Source organism: Camelus dromedarius, chromosome X (genome assembly GCF_036321535.1).
Source record: "Camelus dromedarius isolate mCamDro1 chromosome X, mCamDro1.pat, whole genome shotgun sequence".
NCBI classification, from domain to species: domain Eukaryota; kingdom Metazoa; phylum Chordata; class Mammalia; order Artiodactyla; family Camelidae; genus Camelus; species Camelus dromedarius.
In genome coordinates, this window is record NC_087472.1 from 100,692,006 (window position 1) to 100,714,728 (window position 22,723).

A 22,723-nucleotide genomic window follows, 5' to 3' on the forward strand; every position below is an offset into this window, starting at 1 on the left:
TGGGGGGAGAGGGATTTGGATCTTAATAGAAAAAGTACAGGAGTACTTCTTCTATATCTCTGAAGCTAAAAGAACCCCAGCACTTGCATTTAGGGACACCTAGGAACATAGAGACGTCCTCTCACACTCTTGATGCAGGAGTAGAAAGTGTTGTGTCTCCAACTATGGAGAAGGTTAACCTAGCTTAAGCAGGAAAATTGAAAACAGAAGTAACCTAGTACTTAAGGGGATCCGGTAACCAGAGAGAGGCAGACCAATCAGATCTGCTAAAGTCCTGTCCCCTAGTGAGACAGGACTGCTAGAAGAGACAGAAAACAACTTTTTTTTTTTAAATAAGAGTACTATGAAATAAATAATAAAAAGTTAATAATTCTGGGCACTAAAAACATGCTATTCAAATTTAAAATATCAATGGATTAGAGGTAACTAAAAGAAAGAATGGTTGAAAAATGCATTACTTACCTGAAAGAGTAAGCAGATGAAAAACCTCTTACACAGAGCAAAAGGGAAAATGATGGAAATCATGAGGAATGAGTAAGAGATTAGAGTTCAGAGCCAAGAGAACTAACATGCCAATAATACGCATTCCAGAATCAGGAAAAAGAAACAGATGGAGAAGAGGCAATAATCACATAAATAAGAGAGGGAATTTTCTATGGTTAAAAAGAGACTTCAGCCTTAAGTTTGAAAGAGCTCATGACTCCTATGCTCAATGAACACGTATTGATTGCTTGTTATGTACTAAACACAGTTTTATGTGCTAGAAACACAGAAGTAAACAATATAAAGTCTCTGTGTTCAAGGAGCTTGCATTTAGAGACTATAGCACTCACATGGTCCCATAGAGGAAAATACTCAAGAAAATATTCTAACCAATAGCAGCAACAATAAAAAGTCCTTAAGCCAGGGAAAGACTATGAGGAAAGAATACAGATGTGAACAATGAACCCTGCAAAATATAATTAAATATAAATCAATAGCAATAACGTGGAAGTTGTGTTTAAGTACAAAGCAAAGGTTAAAGAAATAGAAGAGACATACTATGAAGGAAAACCCAATAATGGTCAAGAAATAAAAATATGGCATAACCAATAGCTAAGGATTTGCAGGGGGTGGGGTGAAGGGAGAAAAGTAAAATTCTCTATAAATCTCATCTGACAGGGCGATGTACATGGAAAATGTGAAAATAAATACATCTATCTTACTGGAGGAGAGAAAGAATAATGGTGAAAGAATAAAGTTATAGCTACTTGATAAATATACACACATTATTTATTAGATATGTCAGAAATGGGAAGATAATGACTAGGGAATGGGAAAGCACAGTAAAAATGCCAAAGAAAACAGCAATTTAAAAAATTCATCAAAACAGCAAAAAGAAAGGGAAAAGGATGAAACAGTGAAATAAATACTAAACATAGTAGAATAGAAGTACGTTTTTCAAAAACATCTGTTGTTACACTAAATATAAGTGGGTTAAATTCTCCCATTAAGGGACCTAATCAAACTTTCAAGCTTTTGCACAGCAAAGGAAACTATACACAAAATGAAAAGACAACCTACAGACTAGGAGAAAATATTTGCAATGTGACCAACAAGGGCTTAATTCCCAAAATATATAAACAGCTCATCCAACTCAATAACAATAACAGAAAAAAAAAATCCAGTAAAAAAAAAAATGGGGGAAGACCTAAACAGACATCTCTTTAGAGAAGACATACAGATGGCCAACAGGCACATGAAAAGATGCTCAATAACGCTAATTATTAGAGAAATGCAAATCAAAACTACAATGAGATATCACCTCACATGGTCAGAATGGCCATCATCAAAAAGTCTACAAATAATAAATGCTGGAGAGGGTTTGGAGAAAAGGGGACCCTCCCACACTGCTGGTAGGAATGTAAATTGGTGCAGCCACTATGGAGAATACTATGGAGTTTCCTTAAAAAACTAAAAATAGAGTTGCCATATGATTCAGCAATCCCACTCCTGGGCATGTATCTGGAGAAAACTCTAATTTGAAAAGATACATGTACCCCAATGTTCATAGCAGCACTATTTACAATATCCAAGACATAGAAACAACTTAAATGTCCATCAACAGATGAATGGATAAAGATGTGTTTTATATATATACAGTGGAGTACTACTCAGCCATAAAAAAGAATGAAATAATGCCATTTACAGCAACATGAAGTGGATCCAGAGACTATCATACTAAGTGAATAAAGTAAGTCAGACAAAGACAAATATTATATGATACCACTTATACATGGAATGTAAAAAATAACACAAATGAACTTTTTTACAAAACAGAAACAGACTCACAGACATAGAAAACAAACCAAAGGGGAAAGGGGGTGGGGAAGGGATAAATTAGGAGTTTGGGATTAGCAGATACAAACTACTACATATAAAATAGATTAAAAAAATAAGGTCCTAATGTATAAGCACAGGGAAGTATATTCGATATCCTATAATAAACCATAATGGAAAAGAATATGAAAAAGAATATACACATATATATAATATTACTGAATCACTTTGCTGTACACCAGAAACTAACAGAACGTTGTAAATCAACTATACTTCAATATAAAATAAAAAATTAAAATTCTCCCATTAAAAAACCAAGATTACCAGGCTACATTAAAAACACAAAACTCAGGTATGTATAGTTTGTTAGGAATACACATGAAAAATATAGATAAAGGGAGGTTGAAAATAAGGTAAATGCAACAAAGAAAAAGCACAAAAATGCAAATATTAATATTAGACAACATGGAATTTAATATTAAAAGTGCTGTTTTAATATTAAAACAGGATCATAAAGAAACATATCATAACAGGCACTTTATGAAGAAGATACAATTCATGAACTTGCATTCAATAAACAAAAGAACAAGTCTTTGCTTCATATATTTACTATAATTGCAAAAAGAAATTTTTTAAAATACATAGTACATTAAATTCAGATTAAATTATTGCTTTAAAATAATGTCCACAAATTCTTTGACATTCCCTTTAAAAGGTGAAGCCTAATTTGCCATCCCTTGAATGTGGGCTAGACTTAGTGATTTGCTTCCAAGGAAGGAATAAGGAAAAAATGCAGAAGTGATGATGTGCAACTTTGGAGACTAAGTCATAAAAGATACTGCAGCTTCCTATCTGCTCTCTTTCTTGGATCACTCACTCTGGGGAAAGCTAGCTGCTATGTTATGAGAACATTCAGGTACTCTGTGGAGAGGCCCATGTGGGTGTTTCGCCAATAGCCAGCAAGGAACTGAAATGCTGTGCCTGCACGCATGTGAGCCAGCAATCTTGGAAATGGGTCTGTTAGCCCCAGTCAACCTTTCAGATGAATGAAGCCCTGACCAATAACTTGACCGACAACTTGTGAGAAAGCTTAAGCCAAAACCACCCAGGTAAGCTGCACTCAAATTTCTGACCCACAGAAACCATGAGATATTAAATGTTAACAGTTTTAAGCCCCTAAGTATTAGGGTAATTTGTTACACAGCAATATATAATACACATATTTAGAAAGATATAGATGGAAAAAGTGAACATACAGTTTACCCTTGAACAATAAGGGTTTGAACTGCAAGGGTCCACTTATATGCAGATACTTTTCAATAGTAAATACTACAGTACTGTATGGTCTATGGTTGGTTAAATCTGCAGATGCAGAGGAACCGTGGATAAGGAGGTCCAACTATAAGTTATATGTGGATTAACTCTTGCATTTTTCAAGGGTCAACTGTATAACTAATAAACTTAATTTAACAGATACATGAAGAACTTTGCATCCTATGAACAGAGAATATAATTAATTTTTCATGTGTCCATGGAGGCTTCATGAGAATCATATACTTGATTTCAAAGAAATCCTTAACAAATTCAAAATAAGAAACATTTCATTGGACACATTCTCATATCATAATCCAATAAAATTTGAAGTAAATAAAAATATGATTCAAAAATGCTAGCTTCCTAAATTAAGATCCTTGGAAATTAAAAATTGTACTCTTAATAATCATTGGATTCAAGAGGAAATTAATGGCAATATTATAAGTTCAATAGAAGGCTCAATTAAAACTAAAATTAGAAAGATGTGTAGCCTTACATGCCTTCATTATTAAAGAAGATGTACATGAAAGACTGTATTCATCTTAAGACATTAGAAAAAGAACAATAAAATCAATCAAATAAAGATAAAAGCTGCAATTAATGAAATGGAAAACAAAAATTGAAAGATAAGTAATCCAAAGAGTGATTCCTTGAAAGAACCAAGAAAATTGATAAAATCGGTGGTAAAACTCATCATGAGCCTGATTGAGGATAAGTGAAAAAAGAGAATGAAAAAAAAAGTAAAATTAAAGATTAGAAAAAAGATATAAAGATATAGAGAAGTAAATTTTATTTTATTTTATTTTTTTAATTTTATTTCTTTGTTGCTCTATTATTTAATTATTTTATTTTGGTGGGGGTAGGGGAAGGTAAATAGATTAATTTATTCTTAGAGGTACTGGGGATTGAACCCAGGACCTGGGGCATGCTAAGCATGCGCTGTACCATTTGAGCTATCCCCTCCCCTCTAGAGAAGTAAATTTTAAAATTTTATATATATAGAATAGAATATTGGCATCTGTTGCAACGTACTGTAACAATCTAAAGAAATGGAGGATTTCCTTGAAAATCAGAAGCTACCAAATCTGATTCAAAAGAAGTAGAAAAGTTAAAAAGTGCATTGGCTGCATGTGGCTTTAGAGCAGAGCTCAATTTTTAAGAGCAAATAGCTTTAATGTTATTTAAAACAATGATCCACATCCTTGGCTGCACATTAGAATCACCTGAGGTGCTTTTAAAAGTCTCCAGGTGTCCATCAGAATCTCTGGGAGTGAGACTCAGGTATCAGTAGTTTTTTCTTTTTTTTCCCATTTCCTTGGGTGATTATAATGTATGGCCAGGATTAAGAACAAGGGATTTAAGTTCCAAACCACAGAAAAAGATGTAATTCTCTCCAATTTATTTCATAAAATCAGTATAACCTTAATGTCAAAATTTGAGAAAAGATGTAAACATGTTTTCCACTGGGATGACCAATTTTCTGGTAGTAGAACTTCTCATCTGTAGTTAAATCAAACTTTATTTATAGGTATTTCATCTCTACTATGAGCAATGAATAATGAATTTCTTTAGTCAAACCTAATTTTAAGCCAAAATAGTAATGGTCAGCCAAGCCATTTACCTTCTGTAGCACACTTGACATCCAGTAAGTTTTAACCTTCTCAAAAAATCACATATCTTCAAAAGATTAAGATTTTGTGATAATGAAGCTAATTCAATAGAAAATGTCACTGTCTCTGAAAGTGATTCTAAAAGGAATCCTAAATATATGCTGAACTCCTGTAAGTGTTGAGCCTCTCAAGGCAACCACTTCAAAGAAGGCAAGACTTATTTGGATATGTAAGATCTACCCTGTTGGTCCAGGATTAGTTGTATTACTTTATATAGTCTGAGTTCAGATATATTTTAGTCTTAGAATAATAAGAGAACTGGAAAACAGATAAGCAGATGAGGAGCTAAGTCTCCGGGGACATGGGTTTCTCAGTTATTTAGGCTTCTGGCTACTGAGATTTCTCTGCCTTTCCTTCAAAGAAGCAAAAACTGCTGCTGAATGAACCCATCCTTCACTCAGTTCCAGTAAACCAAACTCTGGCTTATTCTGCAGCTGATAGACAATAAGCCATCTATAACATGGAGATCCAATTGACAAACACAGAAAACCCAGGATAACTACAACTCTGAACAGCATTAGATGACGCGCAGGGGCAAAAACAGCAGACCAAAATGAACCAACTTGAATAGAGACAAAGAGACCTATTTCCCACTGAAGTATTTTACATAAGACATCCAGAAGCTACCACAATTTGGGGGACATTTTTCCCAAGGCACATCAAACAATAACCTCAATTTCATATTATTTTTATTTCTTTTGTAAACTCGGTTTTAGAGATCTGCTCTGATTGCAACACATTGCCTTAATCTCAAAAGGTAAAGAACTGACTACTGTGGCAGTGGGAAGCCTAACAGTGACAGAGAAAAAAGAAAATATTTAATGACCTTCACAGCTGGAAATTTTGGGCATGGGAGGGTGGAGGATTGTGGGGAAGAAAGAAAGAAAAGGAAAACAAGGCCTTGCGGTGTCCATGGACAGCATCAGTATGACACCTACAGAGTTGAGAGTTAATTAGCTTCTCTGTCTATGTGCATCTCTTTTTCAACTGCATGAAGTCTCCACACATAGCATCAATTTAACAAACTAACTTGCCAATACTTGGTCTAAAATTTCAAGCTTTCTATTCAATGAGGAAAAGTGTCTTGTAATTTTAGCAAGGCTAAGGCTCTGAATGAAGTATTACAAATTGGTCACTCTAATTAAGCAAAAGCAGCTGATTAAAATTAACCTTTTCAGAAAATAAAGTCTAAAAATACGGCCTAATTAATGCCATGTAAATCGCATCCCTTGATGATATTTGAAGCCATATAAAGTTGAGATGCCCTTTTAGCAAAGGTGTGTCATGGTTAATAGTGTAGCACCCAGAGGAAAGAATTCTTTTCACACCCAGATAGGATTGTGAGTGGAAACTGATAGCTTAGTTTTAAGGTGCTAAATGGTAAAATTTTAAATGACAACCAAATATTAAAGAAACCAAAAATGTCAAAACAATCAAAAACAAGCATTGGTACAGACCCCATCATTTATCGCAGAGCACCACAGACAGTGTGTGAGAATAAAATCTTTTCTGATCCTCCAAAACTTTCTTCATGATTTAGGCACTTACTAAATCACTAAAATTCTTTGAAGGGATTGTCTTAAATGTCACCTCCTCCAGGAAGTCTCCCACAACTTAGGTGCCTCTCCAATGTGCTGCCTTGGAACCTCGCTTATCCCAATTATAACATGTCACTCACTCTGAACTGTCGTCTTTTTATTAGTTGACCTACCCTACTAAACTGTGATGTCTTTGGGGCTAAAAACTGCATCTTAGTCACACTATATCACCAACCCTTAGCAGAATACCTACCTCATTCATACTAGGTATTTAATAAATATATGTGAAATGAATTAACATATTCATCTTTGTTTCTTCCCACCGTTTTCATATAGTGCCTTGAACACTGCAGGGACTAGATAAAAGTTTATTGAACGAATAAATTAGTGGACAGATGCACTTTTGTATATGATCAGTTGTAACAATAGGAGTCTTAAACCAAACCAGGTACTTGGATGAAAAGAATAATATAGCAAGGCATCTCAGGGACCCTATATTATAACTCTCCCTCTCAGGCTATGCCCTCGGTTGGCCTTGGGCCAGCCCCAGCCCTGCAGCCTACTAACTCTATACTATAAAAATAAACTGATGAGGAAGAAATTGTCTAGCAAAACAGCAACTGAAAGATCAGTTACAATTTTGCCTTAATTCGAAGCCTGAGGCTTTTCTGATTTCTCTTTTGGGTTGATGGAGAGGAATCAGTTAGTCAGAGCATAATATAAGCTTTGGTCATTTACAGCTCCAAAAACTTCCAACAGGATGTAGTTTGCCAAACTATTCCCCACAATTCAACTTCAATTAGAACTTAAATAAAATAACTTTAATAACAAAATAATAAAGAAAACAAAGATAAGTTGATAATTTTAATAAATGAAGTAATAATAAGTTAAATAAAGATGAGTTAAAGCATGGCCACTAGCTGCTTTTAAACAGAAGATAGTGAGCCCACGACTTAACAATAAAGTGGCTCAATCCTGTGGGCTCCCATGAATGAATCAGAGGAAGGTGCCACACGCAGGGCATTATATGTAATTGGGATTTAACACCTTGTTGACATACTGAGTATCACAGTGAGAATCAGCCACCATCGCAGAAACTACCATTTCCTGAAGCAATCAAGTGACTGCTTAGGTCACAGTGAGCACCTGCTGTAATCCCTATGCAGGCAAGATTTATATCTGATGCCACAAGAGAAACCAAACCACCTCTCTCCTCATTTTTAAGATGTTCTTCCTTTCCTCCTCATCTGCTTTCCTGGGCCATTACTCTTCTCTCAACTAATTTTGTTTCTTTCTTTTTTTTTATGCTCTCTCATCCTCTGTACCTAAGACCCAACAATGATACTCACTCATACTGTAGCACTGCTGAAATGAATTTTCCAGATCATTGAAGCTCATTCCTTTAAATGCTAAAATATGTTTTAAAATTACCTTAACCATTTTGGCTAGGAGTTTTGAAAATGTGCCATTTGTTCTCTTTAATTCTTAACAGAGTGTACAGTGTAGAATTGGAAACTTTCTCGACCATGCAGGCCCATCAGTCTAAGCACCCCGCCAGGCACATCTGGGAAGTACAGAACTCTCTTCCCTAGACACACAGCCCCGTATCACTGAATATTACTGCTTCATTTCTATCTCATTTTTATAGTTTTAGATATCCTCTTATTGTCAGAAGGAGCTTTATTTTTCATTGCTCTCATTATATCTCACTTTTGCCTTTCCCCTCTCAGTCCCTAATCTGTAGCCAGGTGGGTAGCCAGACAGGCAAATTTGTAGAAACAATGAGTCAGATAAGGTTTTACTGATATATGTTCACTGGTCGTTGAGTAAGGGCCTAGGGCCTGTCCTGTGAGTAAAGTTCATTGGATTTCTGATAGTGATTTCAGGGGTTCAGAGACCCTTTTTACTCAATTCTGGGTTTGGGAATGCAGGAATGATAAGTGAAGTAAAGTAGAAAAGAGTTTGTCCTCTGGTGGACATATCACTGTCATATGTATTCATGTAGAAACTTTGTTTCCAGAGCAGTTTGTGTCCATAGTTTTAGGCCACACTCTACTTGTGCGATCTATCATCATTCCTCATTTAAACTTCGGATAAAAAATGAGACAGAAAAAGGCAAAATGCTGACTGTCGCAAGTTAGAGATCACTATACAGCATAGCTCCCTGAGACAGCACTGTGTCCAGCCCTTTCCTTTCTGGGACACTCATTGCCCATAAGCTAAGTGATTCACTATCAGCGCAAGCGCACTCGGTCACTCTCCCTTCTCAGATACCATGAGTTACACCATCTTTTCAGTTTCTTCAAGTGAAAGCTTGCTATCATCAGTGGCTCTTCCCTCAATTTCCTCTTTTAAACCAGGCAATTTCAGGATTCTGGTGCATGTGGTTTATTCCACATCCAAGGTGCATTTTACCTGCTTCTCATTCAAGCCTGTTAAAATTCGAGTTCATGACTCTTGCAGATTTCTCCTTTCCGATCATCCCTCTCACCTCCCTCTACCCAAATTCACCCCAAATAGCAGCGCCTTACTCCTCCATCGCTGGGCTCTCACTCTCCACTTCCTGAACACCATCCTTGGTTAACTCTCAGAATATTTCTTGCTTTCATGTGAATGCTATATTTTCACCTTTAGTCCTTTTTATAGTACTTCTTACCACCCACCTCCTCCTGTTCAATCTTTACATTAGCACCTTCCGGTTTTATATATTCCATATAGTTTTGCCAATGGAATTAAAGAAACATTCTCTTCGCATCTGTCTATTCCAGAGTCCTTTGCCTAATCATACCTTAATATCTTCAACCACCTCTTGAGAAATTTTCTTTTCTAATTGCCTAGGAAGTCACTTTTCCCATTTAATTTACTCAACTATTTTCCCTTTTATATATTTCCCAAAACCTCCAGAGAAATAACTACCAGATTTTCTGTCGTGGTTATTTCCCACATACCTCTGCCTCTTCCACCCTCTTCAGATTATAATTGCCAAGAACAGCAGGACTGAACTTCTGTACATTTATATGGTACTAAGTAGAGAAAAACAAATCCTATTCCTCAAACTGCGTAAACAAACTCTCTTCTGCCTTCAACTCATTCAGAAAGACTTTCCTCTGGAAATCTGGGCCTCCCTTAGGGACAGTGCTGGACTTCTGACTCCCAAAGCCCTCTGGAAGGAAAGGACCCATTCTTCCATAGCATGGAGACCTCCAGGTGAGGAGTTGGTGAGGGGCCACTGGCTCCTCAGAGCCACTAACAGGCCAATGCTTTGCCAGCCTCAGGTAAAAGCCTCTCCTCGTTCCAAGCCCATGAGTTTTGCCTAAACTTCCTTACCCTGCTCCTCATCTCTCACTGCTGTGGCCAACTCACTTAACACAGCTGCTTTCCCCACGCTTGACCTCTTCATCTCCAATACTCTTTCACTCACTTGAGCACCCACATTTTTGTTTCCACATTAGACCTACCATCCCTTAGGAGTACTCCCCTTGCAACTTCCCACCCATCTGCTTCCTGGGTCTTTATCCCAGTCAGCCTGCTCCCTGACCTTAGAAAGCATGCCAATCCTTCATTCCTCCCAGTTCTCCCAGTTGGTTGGCCATCCTGGCCTCTCTTCCTTCCCTGCTCAGACTGGATTCTGTGACTGATCTCCAGAATTGCTCATTTAACAGCACCCTTAGTTCCCTGCCAGGAAACCTTTGGCTGGACTTCCTGATACCAACCCACTACCTAGATGGCCTCCTATTTCCTCTGACCCCACTCTCTGGCTATTAGGCTCTAGATCCTTGCTTAGGCCTCCTGTAGTCAACTGAATCTCTTCCTAAGAGCCAGCTCCATTCACTGACTCCTGGTTTGGCCTGCTCCATTCCCTTCCAAGCTTCCATTCTCAATGAATAAAATGAAAACCTTGCATGTCTACTATAATTTAATACTTTAAAAATGCTTTTGGATATTTATATTATTTAATTCACAAGGCAACCTCTTATGAAGTAGAAGCTCAAGAATATTACAGCTAAAGAAGACCTAAATAGGTATTTCTCCAAAGAAGACATACAGATGGCCAATAGGCACACGAAAAAATGTTCAACATTGTTAATTATTAGAAAAATGCAAATCAAAACTACAATGAGGTGTCAGTCACCACACACCAGTCACAATGGCCTTCATCAAAAAGCCTACAAATAATAAATGCTGGAGAAGGTGTGAAGAAAAGGGAACCCTCCTACACTGTTGGTGGGAAAGTAAACTAGTGCAGCTACTATGGAAAACAGTATGGAGGTTCCTTAAAAAATTAAATAGACTTATCATATGATTCAGCAATCCCACTCCTGGGCATATATCTGGAAAAGAGGAAAACTCTAATTTGAAAAGATACATGTACCCCAATGTTTATAGCATAACTATTTACAATAGGCAAGACATGGAAGCAACCTAAATGTCCATCAACAGATGAATGGATAAGAAAGTGTGTTTTACACACACACACACACACACACACACACACACACACACGAATATTACTCAGCCATAAAAAAGAATGAAATAGTGCCATTTGCAGCAACGTGGATGGAACTACAGATTATCATACTAAGTGAATGAAGTAAGTCAGAGAAAGACAAATACTATATGATATCACTTATATGTAGAATCTAAAAAATGTTACAAATGAACTTATTTACAAAACAGAAACAGACTCATAGACATAGAAAACAAAATTATGGTTACCAAAGGGGAAAGGGGGTGAGGGGAGGGATAAATTAGGAGTATAGGATTAACAGGTACACACTACTACATATAAAACAGAAAAACAAAAAGGATTTACTGTATAGCACAAGGAACTATATTCAATATCTTGTAATAACCTGTAATATATCCAAATTGCTTTGATGTGTCCCTGAAACTAACACAATATTGTAAATCAACCATATTTCAATAAAAAATTTTTTTAAAAAAGAATACTGCAGCCAAAAAAAAAATCATGGGTCATGGAGGTTATGTGGCTTACTCAAGCTCTCACAGTCCCCAAAGAGTAGAATTGATTGCCCATCATAATAATCAGAATATGTTTTCTTTCAGGCCATCTGAGACGCTTAAGCTGTGCCCAATTATTCACCATGCTGGTTATGGGGATGACGTATCAATCAAAGAGATATAAAGAGGTACCACTATGAAGGCAGGAATCACCTCAGGATCAATTTTCTACATGAAATAGTCCCAGAAACAGATATTCGGGTTGCAACTGCTTATTGAGAGAGAGAAATGAATCCAATCAAAGAGATGCAGAGAAACTCCATGTTGGCCAAGCTGCTTTGTGCCCTCTGTGCGGGCTCCCACAAAAGAAAGCCAACAGGCGAAGAGGAGTCACAGCACTGGAACAGCAACTAGCTTGGTAATAGAGAGTCAGAGTGGAGAAGAGAGCAGTTGAGCACTTACTACGGGGGACTCCTTTCATGCCTAATTAGTGTACATTGGAGAAGATTGCTGTGGCATGCTCACTTCTGAACAAAAGAATAATAAAACAGACAGCTCCCCCTCCCTATCTTGTGCCATCTAGACATTTATGATGTAATACAAAACATAAATACAATCAGGTACAAATCTTAATGGATATACAGATAACAATAATATTGAACAAAGACCCAAATTAAATTTTTAAAAATTTTTTGTGAAACAAAACAAATCTTTCAACTTCTGGGATAAAAACTGGCCTATTACATCTGTATTTGTACAAATCCCTAATAAAACTAATATTGTTATCTGCCCTAGGACTGCCTTCCCCTAACAAAAATGCAAATATTTAGCAAAATAATCATTTACCTTATAGAAGATTAAAAACAGATCATCCAGTTTCCCATGCAAATCACCTGGAAATGAAATGAAAAATCACTATTTAGTAGGAAACAAGAAAGTACCCTTTTTGTTATAGGATTTTAAAACTGAAATAATGCTGATACACTCTAAGTGTTCTCAGGGCATTGGGTTTTTACCCTATGATGATATTGACTCAACAGACAATTTGTTTCCATAGCATTCCATGGAAATTTTGTCCCTTTTCCTATAGGGGATAGCATCCAATGTTGCAATTACCTATTCACTCCTGCCGTTTAGCTTACTTACTTACTGTGCTTAAGCTTACTCTGTGCTAAGTGCTAGACTAAGGGTTTACATGAATTATCTTGTTCAATCCTTACAACCACTCTATGAGATGGGTATTATTTTCATCATTCTCCTTTTATGAATGTGGCTCAGGGTAGTAAGTAACTTATGCAAAGCTGCCCAGCTACCAAGTATTAGAGCTGGAATTCAAACTCAACTTTATCTCACTTCAGAACTGAAGCTCTTAGTGATTATTCTGTACTGCCCACACTGTGATCTCTAGGAGAGCAGCAATATTACCTATCTTAGCATTAAACCCCCAAATGCCTCCTATAGTACCTGCTGCAAAGTAGGCATTCAAAAATTAAGTTTAATTGCTAAATGCATAGCTTTTTAAAGCCATGTTTTCAAAAATATGCTCCAGCAGTAGCATCTGAAACTTAAAAATCATGAGTAGATAGTTGACACTCTTTTGATGAGATCATTATAGAAAATAAAAATGAAAGCATGGCTTTATAAAACTCAGCCAACTAAGGGAAACCATATAAATATATGAAGCCATTAATTTAAAAAAGAGTAAATATGTGAATATTCAAAAGCCCTATTTGGATAACTATTTCTAGGTAAATATTTGTCTTTCATAAGCTTGGATCATAAATTCTTATTCTTTGTAACCAATTTAATTACCAAATATAATTTAATTTAGGAAAGCTTTTCTTCAGTTTGCGTAAAATGCTCCAACCAAAATTAACCAAACACATACAAAAGATGACTCCAATTATAATGGGAATAATAAAATTAAAATCCTATATCACCAGCACTTATTTATAAAATGACTACCATATTAATATTAATAGCATATTAATACTATTGTGTAATTAAATCTCATTGCTTCGTATGTTTTCACTCCAAATCTAAGGAAATTAAAATGAAACGACTTTAACTTATCAGTTAAACAGATTTTTAAAATAATTTTATTTTCCTAATTTTCTTCAGGGTGACTTGTCTTTCAAAGATTTGGGTAGATAGAACTGTTGCAACTGGAATGCTAGTAAGTGAATTGGTTTCATCATATAAGAGTTGAGGATAGAAAAATACTTTTAACTTCTAGTTGGACAGCAAAAGATAAAACTTGATGTATCATGGAAAGACAGCAAGAGAAAGATATTTCCACTGCATACAAAAACGTAAGTGCAGAACTAGTTATCATTTATAACATAACTATAGACTAAAATATCTCCTATATTTCATGCACATTAAGAACTATGTAGCATGTTTAGATGTGCATGTAAAAAGTGCATCTGGAGATTAAAATAATGGTAAAGGTTCATCATAATTTCTCTCCCTTTCCTAATACTGTCTAAAACAGAGGATGATTTTGAAAATATGGTCCCAATTTTAAATTTTATTTTAAATGATGACTAAATTTTCCTAAGTTCAATGGGGCTATTAAAGACAGAAAATAATTCCTATGTGAAGGAAACCTACTGGCCTTAGTTTTTCCCTCTACCAATGGTGCTATGTGGAAAAAGTTTGGAAATAAATGCCCAAGATGTGGGGATCGTTAAATAAATGGAACTGTTTGATCAACCATTCTTTAGTCTTTCTCATGACAGAAAATGAAGTATCAGTTAGAGCGGTACATGATGGGAGTTGGGACAGCAGATATGGAGCTGGCTCTAACCTGGGATGCAGAGGATCTGATTTTTAATTCTGCCTCTGCCATTAACTAGTTGAGTGAGCTTTAGGGGGAAGTGGGGGAGAGGGGCAAGTTACTACCAAAAAAAAAATGCATGGAAGGCAATACACTTTTCTCTCTGGGCCTCAACTTCATCCACAAGAACATGGGATAGACTAGATGGTCTCTGTAAGAACCATTCAGTTCCAGGACTTACACACCCTCTACTTCATGTCTTCTTCCAGATCCTTTTATGCACAGATAAGTCTCCAATGGCAACTGGAGGTATACTAGAAATATATGGGAGCAGATCCCACTTTGTGTTTGGCCTAGTATATACACTCTGAGAGCAAGCCTAGCCCTGACTCCACAGGCTTCTTGAGTTGGCATGGCTTCCTGAGCCTCATGACCCAAAATTCTTCACCTCCATGAAAAGTAAGAGCTGATGAGGCCTTGAATAAAAGGTCCCCACTGCTGAGATGCATCATTTGGAACAGAGAGATGTGGTGGCATTATTAGGTTGGAACTTAACCATTAAATTCTTCAAAAGCCTGAGTCAGGGCACGTCATGGAGCATGTACTGCTACATCAAGTCCCTGTCACCACTATCAGATGCTAGAAATGGAAATGGTTTAATTAGATTGTCAAATCCACTTCTACCTGCCAGAGTAAAAGAAACATGGGCTAAAAATTGATTTGGAAAATAACAATCACTGTTTTGTAACCTAAAGCCTTAATTAGAAGTTAAGGGAATTGCTGTTCCTTCCACGCACTCCATTCTCAGACAGTTACAAGCATGCTGAGCACCAACTGTGTTGAATTTCAATGTGTACTGCTTCTTGAAGCAATATCCTGCCAGGCTGGCCTATATGACAACAAAATCTCAGATCTTGTTATTTAGAAGAACAGGGAACAGATTTCTGGGACATTCCCACTCTTCTAAAAGCTGCAGAGACCAGTTGGAAAAATCTAAAACAGCTGCCGAGGGCTGAGAAGAGTTCAATCTCCACCCCGCCAAGGGCTTTTCTCTTCCCAGCACAAGTGGCACTCAGAGGCCCACCTAGAAAAAGCCACATGGAACAAAGATAATGAGAGCCAAGCAGAGGGCACAGAACACTTATTCCACCCATGGGTGGCTTTCTGTATTAAAATGCTATCTGCCTTTATAAAAAGCTATGAGTTCTTTCATTTCTCACATAATTAATTCCTGCCAGCTGGTATGCAAAACAAAGATGGGAAACAGTATTATCATGATAGATAACTCTATATTCATACTTTTCCCTTAATACAGCCCAATTTACACAGTTTTCAAGTTAGGCCAATGGTGGAGAACCAAGAGGCTCCTAAATATTAATTTGGCAACTGTGCTCTGAAACTTACCACAGATTGTTATCTCTTTGGAGGGAGAAGTTTTTGTGTGAGTAAAATTTGGCATTTGCTTCAGGACCTTCCTGGTTTCAAATAGCACCTCTAAGACATAATAAGCATGAAGTATCTGTAAGGGCAAAGCAGAGGAAATAGACATAATGAACTAGGGAAAAAGGCATGAGTGCACAGAAGGCAATAAAAGTGGAGCATATGAGCACATTTCAGGTAGCTGTATTTCAGGATAATCTCTAAATTATTCTTAAATAGATTATCCTAGTACAGTATCTGGCACATAAAAAGCCCTCACTAGAGATTTGTAAATTTGAATGTATGAATGGTTCCTAGGAAGTTTATACTCTCATGTTCTTAACGGACATCACCCACTCACAGAACATTTCTCATTGTTCTTGGTCTTTAGAGCCTAAGAGAAGTGACAGGAAAAAAAGGAGACTCCCACGCCCAGAGGAAATGTGCAGGCAAAATAAATAAATAAATAAAACAGAAGGAGGGAAAGGAGAGAGAAGGAGAAAGAAAAAGAGAAGTAGAGGGAGGTTGTTCAATAGGGGCTGCTTCGCATTTGTTTGCCACCTCCTGTCACCCGGGCTGAGAATTAGGTGGGAGTGCTGGGTTAGAAGATCTCACAAGGCAGCCAGAAAGGCCCCCAAGGAACTCCTGAGCCCGGCGTCCCAGGTATGGCTCAATATTTGGTGCCACAGACATGAATATACAGGACAGCAAGCACACTTAAATACAAGTCTAAGTACAAAACACACTGCAAACCCAAATAAACCATTCGGATTATCTCCTGTTATGATTCTTCATCCCATTGCTCCCCTCCAGTTACAGTGTTGATGACAGCATTGTTTTGGACAGATTTACTGGGTTTTCTCCCTCGGGCTTTTATTTGTTTGTTTTTTTAAATTCCAGTGTGTCTTTCTCTCTTTTTTTTTTAATTATAAAATATTCCAAATACATAATCCAAAAAGCGGTATAGCTGATACAAATACAACAGATGCTAACACCACTTTTTGGTCAGGACTGTCTGTACCTGTACTGTCCAATGCAGTAGCTGCTGGCCACATGGGGCTACTTACCACCTGAAATGGGGCTAGTCGAAATAGAGATGCAAGCACAAAATACACACTGGATTTCAAAGACTTAGTATGAAAAAAAAGTAAAATATCTCATTAAAAACTTTTACTATGAGTACCTATTAAAGTGATAAATTTACATGTTCAATGAAATAAAACACATTATTAAAATTAATTTCACCTGTTTCTTTTTGCTTTTATAATGTTAACTACTAGAAGATTTTAAATTATGTATGTGGCTCAGGTATATGTCTATTGGAGAATGCTGGTTTACATTATTGCAGACTGAGAGAGGTGTCATATCTACATACTGTTCAGATAATGCTTCGGGTATGGGATTCAGGACAGATGGAACTCTTTGGAATGATCATATCTCTTGGTGTCCTGAAATTTCCATTTTCATAGCTATTTAAAAATGTAATTATTTTCTATCCCAGACTCCAAAACGAGAGTTTTCATGATTAAATAATTTAAAAAAAAAAAACAAAACACCAAGAAACAGGATTTGAAGTAATGTGAGAATTAGGGGGAAAGATAAGGGCCCCTGGATATTGATTAGTGGGGAGAGATTCTTATTTCCTGTCTATCCAAACCTAATGGATTGCTAAGGATTTTCCCCACAAAAGCATTCCAATCCATTCAACTCACAACTTGAGTCAAATCTTGAATGAGAACTTTCCTTTAAGCACATTTTAAAGGAATAGGCAAAATACTTTCACAAAATGACTTATTTCAATTTGCATATTTAATTTATTGATTCCCAACACTGGCTTCAGTGTTAACTTGCCATTGCAGACTTTCTGGTCCATTTGTAGTACTAGTCAGAGTAATTGCTGTCTGAAAAGGCAGTTGTTTTTGTAAGTTAAATTAACAAATATTCACTGAGGATATATTTCAAGAACAGAAAATTCCTATTATGAAAATAGTTTTGCCAGGTCCTTTTTTGATTGGCTAAAATCACTTTGGTAATATTAGTTCCTACAGAGTCAGTCCACTTCTCATTCAATAGCATTATAATTGTGTTTACAACTGCAATATTAAACACTCAAAAGAGTTAACTCAGACGTTGATTTCTATGTTTACAAATACATTCAGATTAAATAGCAACTTAAATAAAATATTCACATTTCTTTAAAAGGCACAGAGGGAGGAAAATACTACTTTTAAAGGATAATTCTTCTTTTAAAAAAGTAGTTTTTAAATGGAAAAAACTCTCACTTTTTTAGTTGAAATAAAAATTTAAAGAGCAAAAAGGAGTATAACAATGAAAAGCAATTTTCCTTCTTCCCCAGATCTCAGTCCCGTTTCCCTATCCCCAGAAACAGCCACTGTTAAGAGTATCTTTCCAAACAGTATTCTATGCATTTGTAAGCATATAAAAATGAATATAACCAAATATGAATATACAAACTCATATATAAATATATAATCCCTTAAATAAAATGTGGTTTATTCACACAAAGGAATATTATTCAACCAAAAATAGGAATGAGGTACAGATACATGCTACAGCATGAATGAACCTTGAAAACATTATGCCAATCAGAAGAAGCCAGACACAAAAGGCCACATATTGTATGATTCCATTTATATCAAATGTCCAGATTAGGCAAATCTGTAGAGATAAAAAGTAAACTAGTGGTTGCCAGGGGCTAGGGAAAAGGAGAAATGGGGAGTGACTGCATAATGGGTATATGGTTTTGTTTCGAGGATGATAAAAATGTTCTGGAATTAGACAGTGGTGATGATTGCACAACATTTTGAATATACTAAAAACCAGTGAACAATACACTTTACTTAAAATGGTTGAGATAATCTATTTTATGTTATGTGAATTATACCTCAATTTTTAAAAAATCAAAATATGTAATGCTTATTAATTTTTTTAACAAATGGAAGCATACTGTACACTACATTGAATCTTTTATTCTTCTCCTAACAAAATAATTTTTTCATTTTTATAAAATCAAAATTGTCTACCTTTTCTATTATAGCTCCTTGGATTTTTGCCATATCTTTTGTCTCCTTGGGCATAGTAAACATATTTATTTTAAACTCTGAGTTTGATAATGCCATTATCTAAATACTCTATAGGTTTGTTTCCATTGCCTGTTGTTTACCTCAGTTTTCTTTTGTGAATCCTGTATCCTCCTGTGCCTAACATTTGTATTAAGTTCTGGATATTGTACATGAAAACTTGAAGAAATAACTTTAGGACTCATTTTCTTCTAGAGAGGATTTAAGTTTTCTTTTGGCAGGTGGCTAGGAGCACTAGCTGTCTAGGACGATCTCTGTTCAATTTCAGCAATTAGATGATTCAAAATTTTGTTTCAGTCCCCACAGAGCCAGTACTTCTCATTCACTCTTACTCCCAGGATATGCCCTTATGTCCTAACCTGAGAATGAGAGTTTTGGGGTGATGTCAGAAAATGATGGAGTAGGTAGCTCCAAGATCCCATCTCTCCACAGAAACATTGAAAAATCAAGCCAAAAAAACAAAACAAACAAACAAGAAAAAAAAAAACAGTTAGAATTCTGGAAAATAGCCAAAGTTTATAGCAACCAAGCAAACGCTGAATCAAGAAAAAGGCAACTTAAAAATGACTCAGTGCAAGCAGAAAGTAAAGGCTAACACAGATTTGTAAACAGCCTGGCTAAGCAGTGAAGTGTACCAATACAGAGCCAATTTTCCTTTCTTCCCTCCCCTTTCCTTCCCTTCCTTTTCCTTCCCCTTCCCCTTCTCCCTTCCTTTCCCCCTCCTTCCCTCTCTTTCTTTCTTTCTTTTTTTCTTTCTAGCTCTTGGTGTTCAAGGAATCTCTATCAAAGCACTAGCTGAACACAGGCTAAAAGAACAGAGACTTCAGAGACCTCATACACAATTAGACCTTTAGAATACTCCACCCAACAACAGCAGACTTTTTTTTACAAGTGCACATGGAAAATTCTCCAAGACAGACCAGATGTTAGGCCACAAAACAAGGCTCAATACATTTTAAAAGACTGAAATCATGCAAAGTATCTTCCCTGACCACAATGGAATGAAACTAGAAATCAATAACAGAAGGAAAACTGGAAAATTCACAAATATGTGGAAATTAAACAACATATTCTTTAACAATCAATGGGTCAAAGAAGAATCACAAGGGAAGTTAGAAGATACTTTGAGATGAACAAAAATGAAAATATAACATACCAAAAGTTATGGGATATAGTTAAAGCAATGCTCGGAGAGCATTGGCTGTAAATGCCTAAATTAAGAATGAACTCAAATGAAAAGCCTAACTGAGTGCTTAGGGAGCTAGAAAAAGGACAAATTAAACTGAAAGCCAGCAGAAGGAAGAAAATAAGGATTAGAGTGCAGATAAATGAAACAAAGAACAGAAAAACAATAATCAACAAAACCAAACATTGGTTCTTGGAAAAGAGCAACAAAACTGACAAACCTTTAGCTACACAGACCAAGAAAAAAAAAAAAAGAGAGAGAGAAAGCAAATAACAATAATCAGAAACAAAAGTGGGAACATTACCACTGACCTTAAAGAAATAAAATGAATTATAAGAGAATACTATGAACATATGTACATCAACAAATTAGATAACTAAGATGAAATTGGCAAATTTCTAGAAACACACAAATTACCAAAACTTACTCAAAAAGAAATAGAAAATTTGAACACATCTAGAACAAGTAGAGATTGAATCAATAATCATAAACCCCCTAACAAAGAAAAGCACAAGACCAGACAGCTTCATTGGTAAACTCTAGGAAATGTTTAAAGAAACACCAATCCTTCTCAAATTCTTTCAAAAAAATAGAAGAGAAGGAAACCGTTCCTAACTCATTCTGTAAAGCTGGTATTACCCTGATACCAAAGCCAGACAAAGACACCACAGGAAAAGAAAATACCAATCAATATCCCCTATGAATTAAATGCAAAAATCCTCAACAAAATATCGGCAAACAAATTCCAACAGAATTTTTAAAGAATTATATACCATGACCAAATAAGATTTATTCCACAAATATAAGGGTGATTCAACATAAGAGAATTAATCAATGTAATACACAAAATTAATAGAATGTAGAAAAAACATACAATCATCTTAATTGATGTAGAAAAAGTATTTGACAAAATCCAATACCCTTTCATGATAAAGCCACTCAGAAAATTAGGAACAGAAGGAAACTTCCTCAACATGATAAAGGGTATTTATTAAAAACCTGCAACTAACATCACAGTCAATGGTGAAAAGACTGAAAGCTTTCCCCCTAAGATCAGGAACAAGAAAAGCATGCATGCTCTCACCACTGCTATTCAATACTGTAAAGGAAATCTTAGCCAGAGCAATTAGGCAAGAAAAAGAAATAAAAGGCATCTGAATCAGAAAGGAAAAAGTAAAACTCTCTCTATTTACAGATGATGTGATCCTGTACATAGAATATCCCAAAGAATGCATACACACACACACACACACACACACACACACGTAAGAGCTAATAAATGAATTCAGCAACGTTGCAGAATAAAAGGTCAATCCACAAAATTCAGTTGTGTTTCTATACACGAGCAAAGAACAATTAAAAAGGGGATTAGGAAAGCAATTCATTTCACAATAGCAACCAAAAGAATAAAACACCTAGGAATAAATTTAAGGTAATGAAAGGCTTGTACACTGGAAACCATAAGACTATAAAAGAGCTGAAAGAAATTTAAAAAGACCTAAATAAATGGAAAAACATTCCATGTTCATGGATTATAAGACTTAACGTTGCCAAGATGGCAATACTACCCAAATCAATCTATAGATTCAACACAACCCCTACCAAAATCTCAAAGAGCTTTTTTGCAGGAATGGGAGAGTCAGTCCTCAGATTCATTGCAAGGGACCCTAAATGTCAAAACAATACTGAAAAAGAGGAACAAAGTCAAAAGATTCACACTTCCTGATTTCAAAACGTACTATGAAGCTACATTAAGCAAGACAATGTGGTACTGGCATAAAGATAGACACATACACCAACGGAATAGAATTGGGAGTCCAGAAATAAATCTATTAATTTATTAATAAACCTATTAATTTTTGACAAAGGCACCAAAACCATTCAATGGGAAAAGAATGGACTCTTCAACAAAAGGTATGAGGACAACTGCATATTCACATGCAAAGAATGAAGCTGGGCCCCTACCTCATACCATATACAGAAATTAACTGAAAATAGCTTAGGTAGAGCTAAATGTAAGAGCTAAAACTATAAAATTCTTAAAAGAAAACTTCATGACCTTGAATTTGACAACGGATTCTTAGATATGATGCCAAAATACAAGCAACCAAAGGGAAAAAGATATAAATTAGACTTCAATAAAATTAAAAACTTTTGTGACTCAAAGGACACTATCAAGAAAGTGAAAAGATAACCTACAGAATGGGAGAAAATATTTACAAATCATGTATCTGATAAGGGACTTGTATCCAGAATACAGAAAGAACCCTTACAACTTAACAGTAAAAAGACAAATAACTTGATTTTAAAATGAGTAAAGTATCTGAATAGACATCTCTCCAAAGAATGTGTCCAAATGGCCAGTAAACATGAAAAGATGCTCAACATTTTATCCATCAGGGAAATGCAAATTAAAACCACAATTAGATACTACT

General features: G+C 35.9%; 1 protein-coding gene across 6 annotated transcripts in view; it reads right to left on the bottom strand.

Annotated features, from left to right (window-relative positions):
• PPEF1 (protein phosphatase with EF-hand domain 1) overlaps positions 1-22,723 on the bottom strand; it is a 124,776-nt gene that overhangs the window by 36,724 nt on the left and 65,329 nt on the right. For all 6 annotated transcript variants that reach the window (XM_031445793.2, XM_031445797.2, XM_031445790.2 and 3 more), the window contains 2 exons: positions 15,987-16,101; positions 12,650-12,696 (listed from right to left, as the gene is read on the bottom strand). In XM_031445793.2, the coding sequence (XP_031301653.1) occupies positions 12,650-12,696; positions 15,987-16,101 (162 nt within the window). The remainder of the gene's footprint in view (positions 1-12,649; positions 12,697-15,986; positions 16,102-22,723) is intronic.